General features: G+C 50.0%; 1 protein-coding gene across 2 annotated transcripts; it reads left to right on the plus strand.

The window, feature by feature from the left end:
* The first annotated feature begins 2,026 nt into the window (after positions 1 to 2,026).
* On the plus strand, positions 2,027 to 14,278 carry LOC143839260 (olfactory receptor 52P1-like). 2 transcript variants are annotated; one of them, XM_077341048.1, is made up of 2 exons: positions 2,027 to 3,045; positions 12,480 to 14,278. In XM_077341048.1, exon 2 carries the CDS (start codon positions 12,564 to 12,566, stop codon positions 13,521 to 13,523), a length of 960 nt encoding a protein of 319 aa, XP_077197163.1. In that variant the 5' UTR covers positions 2,027 to 3,045; positions 12,480 to 12,563; the 3' UTR covers positions 13,524 to 14,278. The 2 variants fall into 2 exon arrangements, with proteins under 2 accessions (XP_077197163.1, XP_077197161.1); XM_077341046.1 differs by lacking the exon at positions 2,027 to 3,045 and having other exon boundaries at positions 11,929 to 14,278.
* The last annotated feature ends 1,184 nt before the right edge of the window (positions 14,279 to 15,462 follow it).

The following is a 15,462-nucleotide window of genomic DNA, read 5'->3' on the forward strand; positions in this document are numbered from 1 at the left end:
GCCTAAGCAAGCCCACCCGCTACGAAGCCCCCGCCCCATGAGCCAGTGGGGCTAGGAGCCCTCCTTGGCCAGGCAGAGCAGCCTCAGCACCCTGCTCTGGATCGCCTTGGTCTTGGCTCCACAGACCGGTGGGTTGGGTTGGGCATCGGGGGCCAGATAGAGGATGGATATGATGATGTGAACTGGCTGCAGGACGCGGCAGTGAGTCAGGCACAAGAAGAGCCCTGGGGTGGAGAAGAGGAGGAGAATGCTGAGGTGGGAGCCATAGGGCTGAAGGTGTTGTGCAGATGGAGGAGGAGGAGGAGGAGGAGGAGAAGAAGAAGAAGACTACTTCTTATTAAATTTGCAGATGATACTAAACTGGGAGCAAACACAACTGAAGACAGCAACAGAATACAGGATGGTCTTGATTGGCTCGAGAAGTGGGCTAAACTGAATAAAATGAAGTTCAATAGGGACAAATGTTTAAGTTCTGCATTTAGGTAGGAAAAACCAAATACACCAATATCAGATGGGGGAGACTTGTCTTGGCAGCAGCATGTGTGAAAAAGATCTAGGGGTCTTAGTAGATCATACATTGAAGTCAGCAGTGTGACTCAGTGGCTAAAAAGGCAAATGGGATTTTGGGCTGTATCAAACGGAGTATCATGTCCAGATCACGGGAGGTGATGGTACCGCTTTACTCTGCTCTGGTTCGGCCTCACTTGGCCTCACAGTAGATGAGCGATTGGGATGTGAGTGTCCTGCATAGTGCAGGGGGTTTGACTAGATGACCCATGAGGCCCCTTCCAACTCTATTATTATTCTATGATTCTACGGAAGGGACCTCCTGGGTCATCTAGTCCAACCCCCTGCACTATGCAGGACACTCACATCCCAATCGCTCATCTATTGTCACCTGTCCCCCCCTTGAGCCTTCCCAGAATCAGCCTCTCCGTCAGATGGCTACCCAGCCTCTGTTTAAAAATTTCCAAAGATGGAGAGCCCACCACCTCCTGAGGAAGCCTGTTCCACTGGGAAACCGCTCTAACTGTCAGGAACTTCGTCCGGATGTTTAGATGGAATTTCTTTTGAATTAATTTCATCCCATTTGTTCTGGCCCAAGAGAGAACAACTCTGCTCCATCCTTCATATGGCAGCCTTTTAAATACTTGAAGATGGATATCAGATCCCCTCTCAGTCATCTCCTCTCCAGGTCAAACAGACCAAGCTCCCCCAACCTTTCTTCATACGTCTTGGTCTCCAAACCCCTCACCATCTTTGTTGCCCTCCTCTGGACACGCTCCAGTTTGTCCACATCCCTCTTCAACTGGGGTGCCCAAAACTGAACACAGGACTCCCAGTGAGGCTGAACCAGAGCAGAGTAAAGCGGTACCATCACCTCCCGTGATCTGGACACGATACTCCGTTTGATACAGCCCCAAATTCCATTTGCCTTTTTAGCCACTGAGTCACACTGCTGACTTCAATGTATGATCTACTAAGACCCCTAGATCTTTTTCACACATGCTGCTGCCAAGACAAGTCTCCCCCATCTTACATTGGTGTATTTGCTTTAGGATGCTATGGGCTGATTCTGCGTTGAGCAAGGGGTTGGACTAGATGGCCTGTATGGCCCCTTCCAACTCTATGATTCTACCTAAATGCAGAACTTAACATTTGTCCCTATTGAACTTCATTTTATTCCATTTGGCCCACTTCTCGAGCCTATCAAGATCATCCTATATTCTGTTGGGAACATAAGGAACATTTTATTTTCATGGAAATTTTAACTCATGACAATGACAAATCAATGGGAACCCTGAGCTTGTTTCTCTGCAACGAGATAGTCCCATCTGGGAGTGACGGGAGACAAGGACACCCAAAGTGTGTTGTAAAGGGCCGGGGGGGGGGGATGAAGTAAAGGGCCGAGGGGGGGGAGAAGGAATCCTTCGCGGCCCACCTCCAATTAGTCGACGACCACATGTGGTTCGCTGCCCACAGGCTGGGGATCGCTAATATAGAGGATGGAGGATCGCTAATATAGAGGATGGAGCAGAGTTGTTCTCTCTTGCCCCAGAGGGACAGACCAGAACGAATGGGATGAAAGGGGACATGCCAGTAATCCTGTGGACAGCACTGTCATGTGCCTATTTGCAAAGGGAGCAGCTCAGGCCAGTCATCCAGCTGGTAGTTAATAAAGCACCTCAGTTATTGCTCGAATAGGAGAGCCTCCTGTCTCTCAAATGAGAACGGTGGATTTGTAGAATAACAGAGTTGGAGGGGACCTCCTGGGCCATCTAGTCCAACCCCCTGCATTACGCAGGACACTCACACCCCTATCGCTCACCTACTGTCACCTGTCCCCCTCCCCCCCCCGAACCTTCACAGAATCAGCCTCTCCATTCGTGGCCAAAAAGGCAAATCCCATATGCCTTTTTAGCCACCGAGTCCCACTGCTGTTACGTGTGGCAGGACCCCCTGCCTCACTGACAGGCAGACTGTCTTCTATAACTAGTGGCGCCCTACAATAGTCTAGGCTTAAGCCAAAGCCATGACACTGCTAGGGTTGGCCAAGCCAGGCCAGACTGCGCCTTAGAAGCCTTGCTCTGCCTGACCCAGGTGCCTCCGGGCTCAAGCTCACATCCTAACCCACCCCCCACGACCCCATTGTATTTCTGATTGAGTGGACCGGCTCCCTTCTGTTTGCCCAGGGGCTCCTAGGCAAAGCCTTTGTCTTGTAACATTTTTCACACTTGGCCCCTCTGCCAGGGGAAATCTTCTCCCCAGCTAGCCCTGATGGCTTGCTTCCTCAGAGCCATTAAAACCTTTGTCCAAGCCCATCTACGGCCGTCTCTGCACCTGGCCAGGCATTGTCCCAACCTCCGTGGACCCTGGAAACTTCCAGCACATGCTCACCTGAGTCTTGTCATGTAGCCCCCTTTCCAAAACCCCATAAAAACTGTGGCTTCACACAGCCACTCTGAGTGTCTTCCAACCCGGGACCTTGGGAGACCTCCCACGCTGGTTCGGGCTTCTTCCTCTGACCCTCCGTTCCTCGGACAGGTAATTATACCAAGCCTTCTACTCTTCCTCCCCCTTCTCTGTACGACTGCTTGTAGGTGTGTTGGCTATTTGTGTGTCTTTTTGTTATTTTCTTCAATAAAGCTTGTGTTTATTGTTTTACCATTTATATCTGTACAATAAAATCAGGGTCCAGCTGCACCTTTAAGACCAACAAAGATTTATTCAAGGCTTTCAAGTGCAAGAACCGATGGTCAGTTCTTAGTCTTGCACTCGAAATCTCCCGCCTTGAATAAATCTTGGTTGGTCTTAAAGGTGCCCCTGGACCCTGATTTTGTTGTGCTACTTGTCATTTACTTTGTTGTCATTTACTTGGATTTTAGTAAAGCTTTTGACAAGGTTCCCCATGATGTTCTGATGGATAAGTTGAAGGACTGCAATCTGGATTTTCAGATCGTTAGGTGGATAGGGAATTGGTTAGAGAGCCGCACTCAAAGAGTTGTTGTCAATGGTGTTTCATCAGACTGGAGAGAGGTGAGTAGTGGGGTACCTCAGGGCTCGGTGCTCGGCCCGGTACTTTTTAACATATTTATTAATGATCTAGATGAGGGGGTGGAGGGACTACTCATCAAGTTTGCAGATCACACCAAATTGGGAGGACTGGCAAATACTCCTGAAGATAGAGACAGAGTTCAACGAGATCTGAACACAATGGAAAAATGGGCAAATGAGAACAAGATGCCATTTAATAAGGATAAGTGTAAAGTTCTGCATCTGGGTCAGAAAAATGAAAAGCATGCCTACTGGATGGGGGATACACTTCTAGGTAGCACTGTGTGTGAACGAGACCTTGGGGTACTTGTGGATTGTAAACTAAACATGAGCAGGCAGTGTGATGCAGCGGTAAAAAAGGCAAATGCCATTTTAGGCTGTATCAACAGGGGCATCACATCAAAATCACAAGATGTCATAGTCCCATTGTATACAGCACTGGTCAGACCACACTTGGAGTACTGTGTGCAGTTCTGGAGGCCTCACTTCAAGAAGGTCGTAGATAAAATTGAAAGGGTACGGAGGAGAGCGACGAAGATGATCTGGGGCCAAGGGACCAAGCCCTATGAAGATAGGTTGAGGGACTTGGGAATGTTCAGCCTGGAGAAAAGGAGGCTGAGAGGGGACATGATAGCCCTCTTTAAGTATTTGAAAGGTTGTCACTTGGAGGAGGGCAGGATGCTGTTTCTGTTGGCCGCAGAGGAGAGGACACGCAGTAATGGGTTTAAACTTCAAGTACAACGATATAGGCTAGATATCAGGAAAAAGTTTTTCACAGTCAGAGTAGTTCAGCAGTGGAATAGGCTGCCTAAGGAGGTGGTAAGCGCCCCCTCACTGGCAGTCTTCAAGGAAAGGTTGGATATACACTTTTTTTGGATGCTTTAGGATGCTCAGGGCTAATCCTGCGTTGAGCAGGGGGTTAGACTAGATGGCCTGTATGGCCCCTTCCAACTCTATGGTTCTATGACTAGATGGCCTCTGTGGCCCCTTCCAACTCTTTGATTATATGATTCTACTTGAGAGCCATTTGAATCTAAGCATTTACATCTGTGTCTGCCTTGAGTTCCTACGGGTTCAATAACCCTCGTAACGCTAGTTAACCCCCTCTCACAGTGATTTGGCTGATCCCCCCCCCAATTGCTTGAAAACCCATGTTCCAGGACATGTGTGAAAGCAATTTGGGTAAGACTGCTGACTCATGTTCTATGTGTGGTCTACTAAGACTCCGAGATCCTTTTCACACATGCTACTGCCAAGACAAGTCTCCCCCATCTGATATTGGCGTATTTGGTTTTTCCTACCTAAATGCAGAACTTTACATTTCATAGAATCATAGAGTTGGAAGGGGCCATACAGGCATTCTAGTCCAACCCCCTGCAGATATCTAGCCTATATCGTTGTTTTTTACCGCTGCATCACACTGCCTGCTCATGTTTAGTTTACAATCCACAAGTACCCCAAGGTCTCATTCACAGACAGTGTTATCTAGAAGCGTATCCCCCATCCAGTAGGCATGCTTTTCATTTATCTGACCCAGATGCAGAACTTTACACTTATCTTTATTAAATTGCATCTTGTTCTCATTTGCCCATTTTTCCATTGTGTTCAGATCTCGTTGAACTCTGTCTCTATCTTCCGGAGTATTTGCCAGTCCTCCCAATTTGGTGTCATCTGCAAACTTGATGAGTAGTCCCTCCACCCCCTCATTTAGATCATTAATAACATCTGCAAGTTCTTTTAGTACTCTTGGAAGGAATTCATCTGGCCCAGAGGATTTGATTTCCTTTTAAAAAAAGAGGTGTTTATGGACTGCCCCTAAAGTGATCCTAGGCCACCACTCCCCTCCCTCGTGAAATAAGTTCTCTGGAAAGTTCTTTGAGTACTCTCGGGTGCATTTCATCTGGACCAGGGGATTTGAACTCATCCAGTGCAGCTAAATGCCTCTCGACAACCTCTCTATCCATGTTAACCTGCCACCCAGACACTATCCTTTGGCTACGGCCATCTCTAGATGTGCCTAAACCCTTTGACCTGTGGGAAAAAACAGATGTAAAATAGGCGCTAAGCCTTTCTGCTTTCTCTGCATCTTCTGTTAGAGTTTGTCCATCCACACCCAACAGTGGGCCTATTGCCTCCTTTACTTTACGTTCGCTCCTCACATTTGTCCCTATTGAACTTCATTTTATTCAGTTTAGCCCACTTCTCGAGCCTATCAAGATCATCCTGTATTCTGTTGCTGTCTTCAGTTGTGTTTGCTACCCCTCCCAATTTAGTATCATCTGCAAATTTAATAAATACCCCCTCTAATCCCTCGTCCAAATCTCTTATAAATCCAGGGGAAAGTGAGATCTCCTTGCCATGCAGGTGCCTACCCATGCCCATGAGCCTGGCTCAGCTGGCAACACCCTGGCCAGAGTTTTCCCAGGGGGGAAACCCCAGCAGACCCCCTTTCCCCTGTATAGTGTGAAACCCTTTTTTAAATACATGTAGAGCCACGTGTGGGCCTCAGAATGAAAGAAGGACCCTGAAGAAAGCTGACACCCCATGGCAGTGAGTCAGGCCAAGGAATGTAGGGCAGCTCCCCTATCAGTCCTGAGCCAGCCCACCCTAACAGGGAGCCCATCAGGGCCATTTCTCCCCAAGGACCTCAGAGCCTTCCCCCAGATTTCCAAGAGGTTAAGTAAGGGGCATTTCCAGCCATTTCCTTCTGCTCCAAACGGCCTGGCCTGTTTCCCCTCTCAAGACATGGTGGACAATCCCCCTCTGACCCCCCCCCACTCATCTTCTGGAAAGGATCCTGGTTTTGTGTGTTCTTCTTTTTCTTTTTCCCTTATACATCTCTTTTCCTTTTAGCTAGGCAGCAGGCTAATTGTGTATTCTGTTTGTGGCTTTTTGTGTTTTGTAGCACTATCCCCCCATTTGGTTATCTTCTGAAAAGTCTCATTCTGACTGTGGCCTGTTGCAGGGGGATGCAGTCCCCTGGCAGCACAGGGCCCTGCGTGGAGACCAGGGGAGCGCATGAAGCCAAATGGCTCTGCAGCGGAGCCTCTCCACCCGCCTCCCAGCTGCTTGTTGGCTCCACTCGGAGCCCCTCTGTGAAGACTCCCTCAGCATTCCCTCTGGGGCTGCCTGGAAGCCCCCCTTCCATCTCGGGCCTCACGTGCCCTTCTGTCTCCCACCGGGGCTCCAGGCAAGCGGCCATGGGGACTCTCCAGGCCCTGGGGTTCTCCTGGGGAGCGCTGCAGCCTCCCAAGAGGGCACAGGCCAGTGGAAGAGCAGGACTATAAGTCAGAGATGCACTGGCATGGGCAGGCCTCCACCGGAAAGGGAGCAGCAGCCGGAGTCGCTGAGCCAGAAGGACCCTCCCTTCTCACCCTCTGGCTGGCCTGCGTAAGTCTCTGGGCTCCTGGGGAGGGGACAGAAATCATTTCCGCTGATGTGGGGGGAGGGGTCCCGCTTTGTCCATGGAGAAGAGAACCGCGGCTTCTGCCTTGCTTTCTCACGCAGTGATGGGTTTAAACTACAAGGGCCTTTTCGCACGGGGATCTTTGTTGCAAATTGTTTGCGGAATGAAAAATCGCCATTTAAAATAGTGGAATTCGTCGTTATGCATACCTGCCTTTGTAGTGGAATCAGTTGCGTTTTTTAGCGTTTCCCACAGGCTTCCGGTCTCGGCAGAAATCGCTAGAAAGGAAGCGCTATTGCCAAGCTCGTCCCGCCCCTGGCCGTCAAGCAGCCAATGGGCAGCCGTTAGCATGCTCCCAAACAGCCCCTTTCCCTTTAAGAAAGGTTTTTTAAAAAAAAAAACCGACCCATAGCAACGAATCTAGGTTGATTCGTTGCTACGGAGAGACCCATCCAGCTGCCTAACGTGAGCTGTCGTTTGATTGTATGATCGTTTGCACGCTGCCTCGAGTGATAAAAAAAAAATCCCCCCCCCTCTCACGGGCCCGATTTTCGGCTGAATTTATGTGTAAAAAATAAAGGGACTTTATTTCAGCAAACAGGCTTTTATGTGGTTTGTGCTTAGTGACTAAACGTGAAGGACTGAAGCCAGGGAAGCCTCTAAACAGAAAGAGGCTCGCTGGTGCGTTTATCCCCGCTCGCTCGGAGAAAAAAAAATGGCGATCGCTTCGCCGGAAGTTTGGAGGAGAGAGCCAGGGGGAGGGACTTTGAAGAAACCGCAACAATGGTAACGCACAGGTCTTTAGCGCTACTGTTGCAGATTGGTTGCAGGAGTGTATCGCTATCCGGAGGGTGAATCCACTTTTCTGGATTCCCCCGAAAGCGCTACAACGAAGCGCTTTTTGCGGGTCGGTTTCAGGATTGTTGCAGATTGTCTACGACGTCGTGGGTTATGGCAAATTAGTAGCGTTTCCAATTAGCAACCATTGTGCTATTTTGAAGCCGTGCGAAATGGCCCTAAGTTTAGGCTAGATATAGGCTAGATATCAAGAAAAAAATTTTCACAGAGTAGTTCAGCAGTGGAATAGGCTGCCTAAGGAGGTGGTGAGCTCCCCCTCACTGGCAGTCTTCAAGCAAAGGTTGGATACACACTTTTCTTGGATGCTTTAGGATGCTTTGGGCTGATCCTGCGTTGAGCAGGGGGTTGGACTAGATGGCCTCTATGTCCCCTTCCAACTCTATGATTCTATTATTCTAGTTCAGCAGTGGAATAGGCTGCCTAAGGAGGTGGTGAGCTCCCCCTCACTGGCAGTCTTCAAGCAAAGGTTGGATACACACTTTTCTTGGATGCTTTAGGATGCTTTGGGCTGATCCTGCGTTGAGCAGGGGGTTGGACTAGATGACCTCTATGTCCCCTTCCAACTCTATGATTCTATTATTCTAGTTCAGCAGTGGAATAGGCTGCCTAAGGAGGTGGTGAGCTCCCCCTCACTGGCAGTCTTCAAGCGAAGGTTGGATACACACTTTTCTTGGATGCTTTAGGATGCTTTGGGCTGATCCTGCATTGAGCAGGGGGTTGGACTAGATGGCCTCTATGGCCCCTTCCAACTCTATGATTCTATGATTCTAGTTCAGCAGTGGAATAGGCTGCCTAAGGAGGTGGTGAGCTCCCCCTCACTGGCAGTCTTCAAGCAAAGGTTGGATACACACTTTTCTTGGATGCTTTAGGATGCTTTGGGCTGATCCTGCGTTGAGCAGGGGGTTGGACTAGATGGCCTGTGTGGCCCCTTCCAACTCTTTGATTCTATGATTCTAGATCAGCAGTGGAAGGGGCTGCCTAAGGAGGTGGTGAGCTCCCCCTCACTGGCAGTCTTCAAGCAAAGGTTGGATACACACTTTTCTTGGATGCTTTAGGATGCTTTGGGCTGATCCTTCGTTGAGCAGGGGGTTGTACTAGATGGCCTCTATGGCCCCTTCCAACTCTTTGATTCTATGATTCTAGATCAGCAGTGGAAGGGGCTGCCTAAGGAGGTGGTGAGCTCCCCCTCACTGGCAGTCTTCAAGCAAAGGTTGGATACACACTTTTCTTGGATGCTTTAGGATGCTTTGGGCTGATCCTTCGTTGAGCAGGGGGTTGGACTAGATGGCCTCTATGGCCCCTTCCAACTCTATGATTCTATGATTCTAGTTCAGCAGTGGAAGGGGCTGTCTAAGGAGGTGGGGAGCTCCCCCTCACTGGCAGTCTTCAAGCAAAGGTTGGATACACACTTTTCTTGGATGCTTTAGGATGCTCTGGGCTGATCCTGCGTTGAGCAGGGGGTTGGACTAGATGGCCTCTATGGCCCCTTCCAACTCTATGATTCTGTGATTCTATGATTCTCCTCCAAGGGGATACCTTGGCTGGAGAGCTAGACTGGGAGACCCAGGTTCAAATCCTACTCAGCTCTCAAACTCACTGGGCAACCATGCGCTGGTCTTCTTGCTCAGAGACGCATGTACCTCTCAGAGTTTTTGGGTGGTCAAAACAGAGCCAGGGAGAATCAGGCCCACCTCCTCAAGGTCCTTGGAAGGCCAGAGGAGAAAGAGGCCTTTGGCAGAGGGCAGAGCTGCTGGCCCCGGCAGGGGTCTTTCCAGGGACCTACATGCTAATTGCTGACTGAGAGAGATGCAGGCCAAACAGCTTCCTGAGGAGGGGGAGAAAACGCACTTTAATTCATTCTTAACCCACTGGATCTGGCCTGGCCTTCTGGGGCAATGACTTGTCTCTGTCCTCTTTATGTCAGTTCTTTGGACACTTTCAGATGATGGCTTCCATGTCACCCCTCAGGCATGTCCTCTCCAGGCCAAACATACCCCGCTCCTTCAACCTGTCCTCCTAGGGCTGGGTCTCCAGACCCCTCCCCATGTTATTTGGCCCCTTCTGGGCACGTTCCAGCTGGTGGACCTCCTTCCCAGACTGCAGTGCCCCCAAATCCAAGTGAGGTCTAACTCAGGCAGAGTAAAGGGCTCCCGTTCCTTTGCGTGATGCGGACCCTTCCCTTCTGTTGATGCAGCCCCCAGTCACATTTGTCTTTCCAGCTACTGCATCACGCTGTTGACTCATCTGCAGAGTGGGGTTCCCTACCTAAGACACCGAGAGCCTGGTTGCAAGTCCGACTGCCAAGACAAGTCTCTCCCGTCCAATAATTATATTTCTGATTTTTCCTACCTAAATGCAGAACTTGCCATTTATGTCTGTTGACATTCCTTTTGGTAGTTTTTGTTAAAGCTCTTTTTGTTGGACTGATTGGCCTCAAGTCAGACTTGGAAAGAAACTTCGGATGGTCAGGTGAGAAAGGGAACTCCTGAGCTGCAGGAAATTCTCCCCAACTGTTAACCTGGACTGGGGTCCCGTGGCAGGGATGGGGACCACGCTCGATGTGCCAGGATGCTCTGCCTTGGATCCATTCCCAGGAAGGGGAATGCAGAGGAGTTCTGTCAGAGGGCCACTGACCTTCTCATTTTTTTCTTTCTAGTGTCCTGCCTAAAATTAGCCCTTTCCTGATTGTTCCTGAGCACCCGGGGGATTTATCCTTATTTTTGCAAGAACTCTGGGTGTAAACTGCTGAGAGAAACCCTACTCATGTCTCACGAGGTGCTCCTGAGCACAGCCAGTGCTGATGTGCAAAATGTGAGAGGTGCAGAGAGGGACGGGAGGGGTATCCAAAAGGGCGCCTTGTCACCCCCCCAAAAAAGCTCAACTCCACAGGCCCCCGCAGCAGCCAGACGCAGAGAAAGAGCTTCTCTTGAGGGTATACCAGGGAAGGGCAAAAACAGTTTCTTGCTTGCCAGGGCGGAGAAGTTACTTTTTAAGCATCAGAACCCTCACTGGTTCTTGGCCAGTGTCGGAAGCAAGGCAGAATAGGTGGCTGGGGGTTGCTGAGATCCGAAGAGGGTCTGTTGCAGGGCCCAGGCAGGAGAGGGGAGATGGGTGGGGGTCCTAGGCAGCCACTAAGTCCAGGAGACGTCTTTGTAGCCCATCCTCAGCATATTCTTCCTTTTGAAATTCAGGGTAAGACAACAGGTTAGTTTTCTCACAATGGGAGGCAGTCAAGTAGTTTTCCTGCACGCTAAAAGGGGTGGCCTCCTTGGAACACCTGGTCAAGCGCTGGGCCCAGATTGGTTGCCCCCAGAACTGTTTATCCATCCAAGCAGCTTGCAAATCTATTCTCAAGGATGAATGTCTCGGGGCAGATTCCAGAATCTTGGATAAATTCTATCATTACCCCAATTATGAAAAAAACAAAATAATGGTGTTTGCCAAGACAAGATACGAATATCACTGGCAGGTGAAAGGAAATCAGACGGAGCAGGTGAACAGTTACAAATATCTAGGTGTCATTTTTTCCTATAATAACAGAGGGGTAATACACCGAAGGGAAGACGTAAGCACTGCAAAAGGGGAAATGGCCACACTGGCCACATTTTTCCACCAGAAGGGGAATAAAAGCTTCCCAGTTGTGCTTAGTATTTAAAATCAAATTAAGCCTCCAGTTCCATTTTGGAATCTGAGTCTGAATCGAGGCTTCTGCCAATGAACTGGAAATCCTACAATTTTCCTTCTTTAGAAGTTCCCAGTTGTTTGACAAATAGGTCTCTTGTGGCAGAATTGTGGACAACAGAAGTAGAAGCAATCGCAGGGTTGCTCCCTTTTGGATACGGACTTCGGATACGTTTCTACCCACAAACTCATTCACTGTTATCAGATTTACTGAGAGACTCAGATTTCCACAAAGGATTTAATAAAATGGTCCTTCAGAAATTACAACATATGGAGATGGGTATTTCCTTTCTTGTTACTCAGGAGGAATATACAGTAAGGAAGCAAATAATTCAGAGGTTGGAAACGGGTAGTCAAACTGCGGCTCTCCAGATGTCTATGGACTACAATTCCCATGAGCCCCTGCCAGCGAATGCTGGCAGGGGCTCATGGGAATTGTAGTCCATGGACATCTGGAGTGCCACAGCTTATGACTAAAGGTGTATGGTCTCCGTGGTATTGGGGAGCATTGTCAAAGTACAAAGGTATGCCCCCATATTGATAAATGTAGGAGGGGCTACTTTATGGCATGATTTAACATCTTCTGCTCAAATTTAGCAAAAGGTTGCTTCTTGCAAACCCACTTTGAGGAAACCTTGTGCTTCCAGGGATGTAGAGAGTCAGATACTCTGGCCCATCAGCCCCGCATGGATTATTTTATGAAACGTAAATTGGCTGCAAATGAGAAACTTGCTGTAAGCAAGGTCTTAAATGAGGAGGTCCACATTGTGAGGATAGCTGCCTTTCTGTTAGAAGTTTCTAGAGAAAACCTTTTCTATATGAAACAAGTATTGACCAGTTAATTTAGAGGTGAAGATGACTTGGTGTCTTGTATCTTGTATTTAAACATATATACTCCATTGTGCTAATTTAAAATCTTTGCCAATGAAGGCATTTTGATATGACTGTATGTCTCTTCTCCTCATTTTGCCTCCTGAAGCCAGAAGAAAGTGCTGACCAGTTCCCGCAGCGCCTGCCCAGGGCACCGCCCTCACTGGTCCACAGAGCTGAACATGCCCCGTGCATGCCAGGAGACATGTCGGGCCCCAACACCACGGCCGGAGCGGCTCCCAGCCCCTTCTTCCTTCTGGGCATCCCGGGGCTGGAGTCCCTGCACCTCTGGCTCTCGCTCCCCTTTGGCTCCCTGTACCTCCTGGCCCTCCTGGGGAACGGCACCCTCCTCTTCATTGTCCAGACGGAGCCCAGCCTGCAGGAGCCCATGTTCCTTTTCTTGTGCATGCTCTCCCTCACCGACCTGGTGCTCTCCTCCTCCACCTTGCCCAAGCTCCTGGCCATCTTCTGGTTCGGCTGGCACCGAATTGAGTGGGCCACCTGCATGACCCAGATGTTCTTCATCCACTCCTTCACAGCCATGGAGTCAGGCTTCTTCCTGGCCATGGGGTATGACCGCTATGTTGCCATCTGTGACCCCCTGCGCCATGCCATGGCCCTCACCCGGGCTGTCATTGCCAAGGTCAGCCTGGCGGTGGTGGCCAGGGGTGTGGTCTTCTTCCTCCCCCACCCCTTCCTGGTGGGCCTCTTGCCCTTCTGCCGGACCAGGGTCATCGCACACAGCTACTGCGAGTTCATGGCCTTGGTCAAGCTGGCCTGCACAGAGACAGCAGCCAGCCGTGCATACAGCCTCAGCCTTGCCTCTCTCATTGGGGGCTTTGATGTGTGCTTCATCAGCTTGTCCTATGGCCTGATCCTGCGCACGGTCTGCCGACTGCCTTCCAAGGAGGCCAGCACGAAGGCTCTGGGCACCTGCAGCTCCCACATCTGCGTCATCTTGGTCTTCTACACCACAGCTGCCTTCTCCTTCCTTGCCCACCGCTTTGGCCACAACATCCCCCATGGTCTACACAGCCTCATCGCCAACATCTACCTCATGGTGCCCCCCAGTCTGAATCCCATAATCTATGGGGTGAGGACCAAGAAGATTCGGGAGCGGATGCAGAAGGCCCTCTTCTGCAGGCAAAGGTGATGGTAGCTGGGGGAGGGGCCAGGGTGGCTCAGTGAAAGAGCCCCTGCTTGGCAGGTAAGAGGGCCCTGTTCAAGCCCCAGCACCATCTCCTGTTCAAAGGGCCGGGCAGGAGGGGACAGGCTGCCTCTGCCTGAGATCCTGGAGGGCGGCTGCCAGTCTGAGCGGACAACACTGACCTCAGCAGACCCACAGTCTGATTCAACAGCAGGCAGCTTCATGTCTGTCCTGGTGTGTGGTAACTTCATGTTGAAATAGCCCCCAATCTATCCGAGTGTAAAAATTATGATGCATGAACCAGAATGAGACACGACTAAAAAAAACCCATGGATTTTATTTATTAGATTTTTAAAAGCTTTCCCCTATATTTAACAATGAAGAAATCCTGGCTTCCCGAACGGGAGGTAAGAGCCGGTGATGGGAGAGGACAATTCCAGCCAGAGAGGTGGATCAGAGAGGGACCTTCCCACTCCCGCCTTCAGGACGAAGAGGGCTGTCTTAGGGGGAGACGTATTTTTCAAACCCACGATGTTTCGTGTGTAATTCACAATCTCAAAGTGAAGACAGATAAATCCAAATTGCTGTTTCCCCCCATTTATCTCGGGTACCTGGTCTCCATTTTCATGATGCTGCATGTTTATTTACCTTCCCACTTTGCCTGTACGTTTGAGCTGATTCCTTCCCTTTCATCGTCTTGTCTCTGAGGAGGTGTGTGAGCAGCACAGGAAAGCTCCTCCCTTGAATTAAACAATGTTGGTCTTAAAGGTGCCCCTGCTGGACTCTGGATGTGTTCTGCTGCTTCAGAGCAACACAGCTAGCCATCTGAACCCCAGTTTTTCTGTGCTCGGTTAGGCAAGGGAGGGGGCCAGGAGGGCCCAGGCAGGGCTGGGCTGGGCTGGGTGGGTAGAATGAGCACAGTTTCTTAGGTTAGGGCTAAAAAAGAGTAGGAAAACAATGGATTTTATCTATTTATTTATTTTATTTTATTTTTTAGATTTATATACCGCCCTCCCCGAAGGCTCAGGTTTAAAAAGCTTTAAAAAGCTGATGTGTCATGAAGGGAATCAGATTATACACAGGGGTTAAGCTTAAAAGAAAAAGGCAAGTAAATTTAAATCACACACTCTAGGTGGAAAAAGTACACTTTGACTGAATTGGGGGGGGGGAATCCTACCCCTGTAGTAACCACTGGACTTCCAAATGTCTCCCCCCCCCACATGTTTCTATTTTTTGGCTTATGTTTAAACCCTTCACCTGCTCTAAGGAGACTTCCTCTGAATTCAGGGGCTCTTCCATCTGCTCCCAGCCCCCAACATCCGCACAAGACAGCAAAGTGGGCTAAAGGAAAGACAGAGCTGAGCCAGAAGAACTGGGGACCCCATTCTCAGATGTTCCCTGGTTTCAGCATAGAAAGGCGTGAACTGAAGATCACTTCTGGCAATTTATACGAAGTGAGGAATAAGCCCAAGAACAGCCACTTCCGGGCTCTCAGTGGCACATAGAGACGGCTCTCTTTGTCGGACGCCTCCCAGCCCCACTCCACTAACCCCATGTGGAGTTGAGGGAACTGCTCACCCCCCTGAATGTCTCGATGCAACCGGTCAGGCATGGGCCCTGCCACCCCCACTCAGGCTCTGAGGGATGGCGGCCCATTGGAGGTCCTGCGGCAGAAGGCCGGGGCTGCCCATGAGCTCCCACTGACCCTCAGGCTGCAGGGGGCAGGACCAGGCATCAGCCAGGAAGCTCTGTTTCCCTGGCAAGTATTCCGAATAGAAGGAGAACCGGGGAAATTATTTGGCCCGACCCCCTTGCTTGGCCGTTAGCTTCCACGGCTGTTTGAGGACTTGAACTTGGATCCACTGGCTTGACACGATCAAAGCCAGTACAGGGATGACCATGGACCCACTAAAGGAAGCCGTCAGAGACAGGGGCACATGGCGAA

This window comes from Paroedura picta, chromosome 6, assembly GCF_049243985.1.
Source record: "Paroedura picta isolate Pp20150507F chromosome 6, Ppicta_v3.0, whole genome shotgun sequence".
In the NCBI taxonomy this organism is placed as follows: Eukaryota; Metazoa; Chordata; class Lepidosauria; order Squamata; family Gekkonidae; genus Paroedura; species Paroedura picta.